The sequence below is a fragment of the Merops nubicus genome, unplaced genomic scaffold (genome assembly GCF_000691845.1).
Source record: "Merops nubicus isolate BGI_N331 unplaced genomic scaffold, ASM69184v1 scaffold26026, whole genome shotgun sequence".
In the NCBI taxonomy this organism is placed as follows: domain Eukaryota; kingdom Metazoa; phylum Chordata; class Aves; order Coraciiformes; family Meropidae; genus Merops; species Merops nubicus.
Genome location: NW_008613385.1, coordinates 8,336 through 18,233, shown reverse-complemented (window position 1 = coordinate 18,233; position 9,898 = coordinate 8,336). Strand labels below are relative to the sequence as shown.

The window sequence follows — 9,898 nt, the reverse complement described above, 5'->3', positions numbered from 1 at the left end:
AGGATCGTGTAGGTGTGGGGTTTGCCCGTGCTTCTCAGCTGCAGGTTCAGGGCACAGGTGCCACAGGAGGCTTGGAGAGCATCGTGGGACAGGGGTGCTCACTCTGCTGGTAGCTTTCAGATTCCCTGAGCTGCAGAAGTTTTAGTAAATGTGTGCATTTGTGAACCTGTCTGCTTTCTTGGCACATGCCAATGTGTGGAGCCTGTTAAGTTAAATGTTTGCTCTACAATTAGCTAACTGTCCTGCACTGCTCCAGAAGTAGAACATCCCTAGTAACAGTCCCTCATCACTCAGGTTAACCACAAACATCTGCCTGTACGTTGGTTGGTGAGCTTACCCTGAGAAGTCTGTAGTTAAAGCCTCCTGTTGTTACCACACCTCAGCTCCAGCTTCTAAGGGCTGTTGGCAGCTGCAGTGTGTGCCACCCATGCCACACGTGAGCACTACCCTGTCATTTCAACTGACCTTTGTCCAGCACCCAAGTGAAGCCGCTGGGGCTGATGGTGCTGGGCAGCTGCTGAAAGGCTGGTGGGGTAGTGGAGAAGGGCAACTCTTCTGCTGCTGCTCTCACAGCTCCTGTGCAGGAAAAATACCCAGGCAGGCCTGTGAGTCCCAATCTGCTCATCTGTGTTTTGGTTCTTCTGTTATTCCTTTTCAAGAACAAAATATAAGACACTGCTTCTTGAACTCCTCCAGTAATTAGGGCATTTGTGGGTAGAAAAGCATTTCCTGCCTGGAGAATTGGGATACAGCATATTGAAGGGGAAATCTGTTCTTCTCCTTCCATTCTTAGCCTGTAGAGAGAATTTACTTCCTGCTTTCTGAAGCAAGAGACTAACTCTCAGCTCTAAGGGCAAGAAAGTGCTCTTGCTTGCTGCACTGGCCTGGGATGGAGAAGAGGAAGGTGCAATCCCTCAAGAGCACCATGAGAGTGGTGAGACCCTGGCATGGGTTGCCCAGGGAGGTGGTTGAGGCCCCATCCCTGGGGGTCTTTAAGGCCAGGCTGGAGGAGGCTCTGGGCAGCCTGATCTAGTGGGAGGTGTCCCTGCTCATGGCAGAGGGGTTGGAACTGGGGGATCCTTGTGGTCCCTTCCAGCCCTGACAGATTCTGATCTGTTTTAGCAGCGGACTTTAGAGCCCTAATGGCTCAATGGTTGGACTTGAAGATCTTGGGGGTCCCTTCCAACCTAAAGGATTCTAGGATTCTATAAGAGCTGGAGTGAGCGTGAACGAGGCGTGCTCTCCCTGTGGCACTCCAAGCTCTTTGGAGGGCACTGTTATGGGACTGCAGGCTCTGAGAAACCTAAAGGATTCTCTGATTCTATAAGAGCTGGAGTGAGTGTGAACGAGGCGTGCTGTCCCTGTGCCACTCCAGGCTCTTTGGAGGGCACTGCTATGGGACTGCAGGCTCTGAGGGCCACCTTGGGCTGGCCTGGGTGGCTTTAGGAGTAGTTCAGGAGTGTGAAGACGCCCGTACCGAGGTGGCACGACCTGTCTCCACAGCCCAGGAGGCCCGGGAGTACTGGGATGGGGAGAAGCCTGTGATCGTGGCCCTGGCTGGCAGCACGGTGGCGCTGCCCTGCGTGAACAGAAACCACATCTGGACGGAGTGGCACAGCGAGGAGGAGCAGCAGGTGGTGCACTGGGACAGGCAGCCCCCGGGGGTGCCCCACGACAGGGCCGACCGCCTCATCGACCTGTACGCCTCCGGGGAGCGCCGCTCCTACGGGCCCCTCTTCATCAGGCAGAAGATGAACATCACCGACACGGCCTTTGCCCTGGGAGACTTCTCCCTGAGCATCTCCCAGCTGGAGAGTGCAGATGAAGGCACCTACTCCTGCCACCTGCACCACCACTACTGTGGGCTGCACGAGCGCAGGATCTACCGAGTGTTCGTGACGGAGCCGGTGAGGGAGAAGAAGCTGGTGAACCTCACCACCCACAACATCGCCCCCGCCGTGGGTAAGTGGCCTCTGGAAGTGGTTCTCCTGCTGGGAGGAGGGAGAAGGATCCACAGTGGTGCCTTGGAGCTCTAAAGAGCTCGGCGAGCCATGGGCCAGGAACATAACGTGTCCTTCCCCATCACCAGCACAGGGGGCCCTTGCTCCAAGTGCCAAGGTGGCCTTGCCTTCCCTGTCCCTGTCTGCAGGGATCCTTTAGTGCCCGCAGCAGGGAGTGTGGTCAAGGCCACCCTGTGCCCTGCACCTGACCACAGACACCACTGAAGTGGAGGTGCCTCGTGGAGCAATACTGAGGTTTCCTCTGTGAAGGTTTCTCACATTTGAGCCAGGGGCTATTCCTGCCCCTCAGGTCAGAGGAGTAGGTGAGGTCTTGCCTCCCTCACTACTAGTGTGTGGCTCTAGTGGATGGGTTGGATTGTTCTGGGTGTTTTCCATGGCACTGGTACACCTGGAGCTGCATGACTGGTGGTACTGGGGGAGTGTCCCACCCCTCAGGGCTGATGACCCTGCCTGCCCTGCTGGAGTGACCTCGTGTCCAGCATCTGTCTGCTTTGCTCCAGGGTGACTGTGCAGCCTGCTCTGCTCTGCCATGCTGCCGTGTCCTAAGGCAAGGCAGCTGTTTTTCTGACAGCCTCTCTTTCCTGGTTGCTCTCAGGGAACAGGAGGTGTTGTGGGTCAGTTTTGCTCTGCCTTTGCTGTTACATCACACCACTGTTTCCACCAGTGTAGGTCATAAGTGTTTTCTCCTCTTTGCACAGGGGTTTAGGCTGTGCAAGATGCCAGACTGTGCAGAATCAAGCCCTAGGAATTTTCCTCCACCCTTCAGCTATTCTTTTTTTTTGTCTTAAACCAATTTTCACATTTTCCACTGCAGTGAGCTATCATCTGACAGCCTGTCCAAACTCACAACCATCAGGCTTGGTTCAGGCAGAGAAAGAAGATAAAAATCCCAAGTTTGATATATTTCTTTAAGTCTTTTGAGTATAAGTTCCTTATTAACATTTTTAAATATTCATTGTGGTTTAATATTTATTGGCTGCTTCTACAGAATTTTGACACGCTTCATACATTTTTAAAGAGGTCTATTCTTCTCTAGCAATTGGCTTTTTCAAGTCACAGAAACCTAAACCACCTCCCTGAGTCTAAACCTGGTGTCCAGAAGACCCAGGCAGTGCTAAAGAGAGGTGGCTGTTGGGGCTGAGGGGACCTGGGGGCCAGGACACACAAATCTCACTCTCTCTGCTGGTGGCCCTTGCGCTGCCCTTGAGCCCTGTCCAGATCCCACTGTGCAGGTGGAAACTAGATCTTGTTCTTTCAGACTTGCCTACTCTGGAATTTATTCCTCTCCTTCCTGGGTGATGCTTCTGATGGTTGCTGAAGAGTTACCTTCCTGCTCAGAAATTAGAACCTGCAAGTAATTAAACCTGTCAGGGCTGCCTTAGTTTGGCAGCAGTGCCCTCAGTGCTGGAGGAATTTGCCTTCCTGAGAAAAGCCATTGCCACTATCCCAAAGAACAGGTTTTGAAGAGCTTTGTCCCCTGTGGGCAGGGAATGCTCGGCTGGGCTGGGAGCACCACACACAAAAATGTGCTGAGCTGAGGGGAATGTGACAGAATCTGAGACATCCGGAGCCTTTTTCCAACCCACTGCTGCTGAGGAGCCTGCTGGGACGTGCCCTACTTGTGTTGTACAGCAGGAAGGGCTGAGATACTGCCCTGCTCTGGGAGAACTGCAGAGAACTCTCCTGGTGTATGACATAGAGCCAAAGTGAAACATCAGGAGATAAGAAAAGCAAAGCAGTGAGTTTTCTGAGCAAGCAGCTATAGTTTCTGGCATAGCCAGAGAGCCAGAGCCATTTCCAGACAGGAAACTTCATCCTGTTTTGAGTATAAGCACGAGCTCAGTTCTGCCCTCAGTCTCAGCAGTGTAAACGTGGAGTTATCTACTCATTTGGTGAGTTTTTACTCTGCATGTGCTTTGGAGCAAGTGATTGTAGAACAGCAGCTGTTGTCTCATCCTTGTTGCTAAATTATTCTCAGTCCTTTGCAAACCTAGAGAAGCAAATAGGTCACATAGCCAGCATTTGTGGAGGAGGATACTAGTTTTTCCCAACAGAAGAATCTGACCCTTGATGGTAATGTAAAAACACCTCAGTTCTAACTTTTTAAAATTGAATTTTCCAATAGTTAAACCAGGTCATGGGAGTGACTTGGAGGCAGGTGATGCCATGATGAGAAGTACTGCAAGATCAGACCTTGGCTCCAGAATAAACCTCCAGCACCTCAGCTTAAATTCTGCCCTGACACTAGGATGAGGATCTGTGTTACCTTGGTGAGACTCTTTGAGGTGCTGGCATTCACTGACTGAGTCAACTGTTACTCTGTGCCTCAGTTTCCCAGTTATAAGATGGGATATGTTCCACTGCCTTCCTGGTGATGCTCTTTGAAGCTCCCCAGTGCTGCTTTGTCAAAACACTAGTATGAGAAGTGATTTCAGTATTACTTGAGCAATCCAAGGAGGCCCCAAGTTACTGAATCTCCATTTCCACTGTTTGTTATTACAGTGACCTCTCCAGTGTTGACTCAAGTGTAACTAAAAAGTTAAAACTAAAGTTTTAACTCAGCTCCTACCCTTTCTTGCAGTATTGTGGGAAAGCAAAGAGCCAGGAATAGAATGCATTTGTCTTTGCTGACTTTGGCTCCACAGCTGCTCCAGTGGCACCATCTCATTGTGGCAGCTGCTGAAGAAGAGTTTCATGATCCAGAGATTTGTTAAAGCAGAACTGTCCCATAGACTTGTTTTCAGCTTTACAAGTGGGTTTTTTGGTTTGGACTTTTTTTAGCTTGACAGTGGTGAAAAACACATGGTAGTTTTCAGCACTAGAGCCAGGAAGCACATGGCATCTGGCAGTGCCAGTGGCAAGGGGAGCAGTGCTGCAGTGAGGGGCTGGGCTACCAGAAGAGAGCATGTGCTGAAACCTCTCCTTTTTCTAGGACTGCTGTTAGCATTAGCAACAGGTGATCTCTAGTTTCGGGGTGTTTATTGCAATCCACTGACATCTTGTTTAATTTTACTGGTGCTGGATTGGTGTTTTTAAATGCTGGAAATAAACTAGCTGACAAACTGGAGCAGGTCACTGCCAGCAGTTTCAAAAACATCAACGTGCTCGCATTAGAGCACAGCTGTTAAGTGGGACTGTGGATTTTGGGCTATTTCTCCTCTTTTCTCTCATTCCCTCTGACTAATTTACAGGGTTAAACTCCCAAGAGACTGGCAGGGCAGAACTTGGTGCTGGTTCTTGCCTGGTGCTCTGTGAATGTTCCCTGTCAGGAGAAGGTGTGTGTTTCAGCTCTGTTTTGAAGAGAAAAGCTTCTCCCAGCACAGTGTCTCATGGGTTTGCAGTCCGTGCCTGGGCTGGATTTGTCCAGGAGTCTCTCCCTCTTTCTATGTGTAAAACATTGACCTATTTATTTGAGATCTACAAAAATGTTCCACGTAAAAGTTTTGAGTTACCTTTCCCTGTGCCGTGGAACTGAAATGCTGCTGCACCCACACATGGAATGGAATCTTGGCTTTTCTTTGTGGGTTTTCCTTTTATTTATTTTATCGACTTTTATTTTATTTAAAAGGAAACTCATTCTTTGGCATTGAAAATTCTTCCCACTTTGTAAATTATAACCCTTGGCAGGGAGGGGCTGCTTCATACTTCAGCTGTCTGGAGCCGAGGCAGCGTGGTGTGTGTGTTGTAGGGACCCAGAGGAGGGTTGTGTTTCCCTGCAGAGAGGCCTGGGGCTGTCTGCTGGGGCTTCCTCTGCAATCAACGGGGCCACCCCAATATCCAGGCAGCAGGAAGGGGGCGTGCAGCAGTCCCTGGTCATGCCTGGTGCTCCTGGGAGGTCTCAGGGGCTCGTGAGGGGCACAGGGCTGTGCCAGCTGACCCAGGCTCAGCGTGTGGTGAAGCAGGGCAGCTGTTCCCCCTTCACCCCCTGCAGCTCAGAAGAGTTTCTCACCAAACGTGCTCTTTGCATCCACGTGTGAACGTGCTTGGCTTGGGGTGCCCGTTAACAATTCACAAGCCTTGTTCCTTCTCCTCTGCCATCAGATCCCAACGTTGTCAGGGGCCACAACGTCATAAACGTGATCATCCCCGAGAGCCGGGTGCACTTCTTCCAGCAGCTGGGCTATGTCCTGGCAACTCTGCTGCTCTTCCTCGTCCTCCTCATCATCGTCGTCCTCGTCACCCGCAAGCGCCGGCAGAGAGGTGAGTGCTGGAGGGGAGGAGCCCCATGGTGCTTGCAGGGGTGTCTGCTGCCAGCAGAGCTGACCCTGCAGGTGCCTGGCAGCAGTCCTGCTCTTCTGGGAGACCAGCAGCCTGGGCAGGGGGGAGGATTTGCAGGTGTTGGTGTCCAGAGAGAGTCACTCATGGTAAAATATCCAGGCCTGAGTTGCCCTCTTGTAAGGGAGAAGAAAATGAGAACTCTGCTCTTCTGGGAGACCAGCAGCCTGGGCAGGGGGGAGGATTTGCAGGTGTTGGTGTCCAGAGAGAGTCACTCATGGTAAAATATCCAGGCCTTGGTTTGCTGAGTTGCCCTGTTGTGAGGGAGAAGAAGATGAGAACTGCTGGATGGTTGCTGTTGACAAGGGGAATTTCCACAGATGGTTGCTGTTGACAAGGGGAATTTCTTTAGGGCAGAAGGTCCACGTGCATCTCTTAGGAACTAAGATGGGGATCAGCACCAGCACAGAATGGGGCTCTCTCCACTGATGTGAGCAGAGTTTCTTTACAGTCACAGAGGGGACAGACTCCTGGCCCAGGCCTTTGAATGGCAAAGAGGAGCCTGAAATCATCACTCCTTGCAGGGTGGCCTTAGATACCTGGCATGTGAGAGGCTGATGGACACCAGCTTCTGCAGCATGGGATGGACACAGGCCTAAGCAGGGAGCTGGGGATGGGCAAGCACAGCACCAGCACATGAGAGATGACAGGGGTCATGTTTTTGTAATAAATGGGAGGTGGAAAGCTATGCAATATGGCAATGGCTGTGGGTTCTCATGGCTGGTCATCCACGGATCTGGGAAGACCACTGGAAAGCTGGTGAGTAGAGGAGAGGGAAGCTCCCTGTGGCAGTGGACCACATGTGAATTCTTCTGTATCAGAGGAGTTGTGAAAGCAACCATTGTGAGCATCACCAATAAGCACTAGGTGTTAGTGCTGGCACTGTCACCTGGGAGGTCTTGGCTGGACTGGATACAACTGCTCATTCTCTTTCTTCTCCCTGTTTAGGTTACGAATACAATGTGAAGAAATATGGAGAGTAAGTATATCTGCAGGGCCTCTTATTTAGGATTAGAATGTATAAAGGTGAACTTCTGGGACCCAACTCTCAGCAACTTCCATGTTGTCAAAGTACAGAAGGAGAGAAGGGTTTGAAGGGTTGATTTGGCCATTACATTTCCTCTGTTTTTCTTCCTGCTTTGGGAACTGATTCACAGATTGTGTTTCTGTGAGATGTTGTTAGGAGTTAGTGGTGAAGGGGTAATGAATGGACAGATCTGCTGTAGAACCCACTGTGAGATGGGCCAAGATTGTGTAGCTGGGTTCCTTTGTGTTTTATTATTTATTATTCAAGTGGAAGAGATGGGGAAGTTTCAGTACAGATTGGCTCCTCATTGTTCTGAGCCCTGGACAAACACAGAGGGGAAGAAAAGAGCCAGCTAGCCAGGCATCTGAAGGTGTTAATAGAAAAAGGAAGAGAAAAAAATATCTGTTTGATATCTCAGGGGCAAAGACAGGAGAAATACCCACGTACAACAGCTGCCAATGCTGTTATCTACCTGCTATGTGTTCTCCAGGGAAGCCTTGTAGAAACTGGAAAGGGATTGCTGTGAAAATCACCAGCACTTGACAGAGAATGAACTCTTCTATGGGTTTGTTTTTTAAACTTTTCTCCAGAGGTATAGCAAATAAACAGAGTAAATTAGATTCTCCAAAATGGTGCTAGAAAAGCTGTTGTGAAAATGTGGCAGGAGCCAGTTATTAGAGGCTGTGACAATGCTGTTCCCCTCTGTTGTTTCTTTTTCAGGAAGGATGTAAATCTTAAAGAATTTACGGTCGACACAACAGATCTGACTCAACAGAAAAGTGAAGACATCAGGCTGGGTATGCATCAACTACTCTCCAAACCAGGTCAAGCCCTGTTGTGATGGAGGATTTTCTAATGGCATTTAGATGCCCTTTTTGAAGTGATTTAACCCCCTGATTTTCAGCAGTGTCTTTAAGAATCTCAGCCCACAAGTCAGTGCAAACAGGGGGCCTGCAGCTGGAGAGGACTGTCCTGGCTTTGGAGCTGAGCTAGAGGCTGGTCAGTGAGGAGGGACAGCTGCTTTTGTTTCACCTGCAGCCTTGGGGGTTCTCTGGCATGCACCTGGAAGCCAAATTCAAGTGAGAGCAAAACAATGAGATCAAGACAGCACTTAGCAAAGAGGAGGTGCAACAAAACACCAAATACAAGAAAACAGATTTATAGTCTACTAAAATGTTGTGGGTATTACTGCTGCATTTCAGCTGGGTCTGCCCCTTTTTAACTGCACAGCCTTGGGAGTTTGAGAGAGAATTTAGTACTGAAATCACTGGTAGTATAGTACTTATTCCTCAGTTAAAACATATGTTATTGCACTGTGTTTATATGAGTAGGACCTATTTCTAGGGAATAATTTATTAAAAAAAAAATGTATGCACATTTTTCCTGCTCATTAATTATCTGCAGGTTTTTTTATTAATTTTTTAATCCTGTGAAAATGTGTGATGAGCTCTCAGGATCATATCTGTGTCATTTTACAGCCCTTGGTGGAGCAAGGCAGCACAATCTTCCCTTGAAACTTGCCATAGTATTCAAGTGAGAGCAAAAGTGCATTGCTGGTGCAGGTTAGCTGCTTGCTTTCTAGCCTTCTCTCACAGTAAATCAGCAGAGATCACTGCTTTCTGCCAATTTTCTTCCCAAAACTCAGTAAGAGGTTGTCTATGTTTTCAAGAAAATTGGAAGTAGCAGTTCAGTTTAAGCCTTTTAAGCCAAGAAATGGCAGCTATTAACAGAAAACCTTTAGTCAAGTGCTCTGAAAGGATTTGGGGCTTCCAGAGAAGAAGAGGGCACCTCAAATTTAAGCAGTTTGTGTAAGGAGGAGGATCAACAAGGCAGTTCTCTAGAATCCCCTGTCCAAGAAACTAAAAGTATTTGTCAGCCCACTGGAACTCATGGTAACATGAAAGGTACTGGAAGGAAGGGAAGGGAGCTCATCTCCCTGGGGATCTGTGAAAGGATTTTTGCTGGGATATGTAGGACTGGCTCAGGGAACTTATTCCTGAAGAATAATGCTGCTCCTTACTAGAGCTTGAAGGTGCAGCCTTGACTGGTTAGTGTCAGTGATTGATCAGGAGTGTCTTCTTGCTTGGAGTGGATTGTGTAAGGAAAAATCACCTGCCATGATGCCCAAATTCATACCTGCTGCAACCTGCCATGTGTCAGTGAACATGTTGATAAACCAGGAAACAAATCAGTCTGTCCCTCCCTTTTTTTCCTCCTTGCACCCCCAGTAAAGGTACAACCTTTAAAAGAACAAACTGACAAACTTTAGGTCCCAAGCTAGAGAATTGCTGCAAGGCCCCCAGTAAACAAAGAGGGTGGGTACAAAAGATGAAGTAAGGACCAAAGGAATTGTGGGTTGCAAAGCAGGATGGCAGGGAGTACAAATTCTTCTCTGTGTGTCTCAGGAGAGCTCCCCTGTGAGCAGACTCTGTGAATAACTGCACCAGTCCCCTTCAGGTGGGCTTCACAGAGGTAGTCCAGAGCTTTTTGTTGCATGCTGGAAGAATCTGTGGTAGCTGTGAGGAGCAGGAGGCTGAGGTATGCATAGCTGATCAGTGCCAGGGGCAAAAGTTGT

At 49.1% G+C, this 9,898-nt stretch overlaps 1 protein-coding gene across 1 annotated transcript in view; it reads left to right on the top strand.

Moving 5' to 3' along the window:
- Positions 1-9,898, top strand: part of MXRA8 (matrix-remodelling associated 8) — a gene marked incomplete at its 5' end in the record, with an annotated part of 12,952 nt that overhangs the window by 1,517 nt on the left and 1,537 nt on the right. Inside the window, 4 exons of the mRNA XM_008941898.1 lie at positions 1,504-1,962; positions 6,063-6,221; positions 7,245-7,275; positions 8,044-8,120. Of these exons, the coding sequence (XP_008940146.1) occupies positions 1,504-1,962; positions 6,063-6,221; positions 7,245-7,275; positions 8,044-8,120 (726 nt within the window). The remainder of the gene's footprint in view (positions 1-1,503; positions 1,963-6,062; positions 6,222-7,244; positions 7,276-8,043; positions 8,121-9,898) is intronic.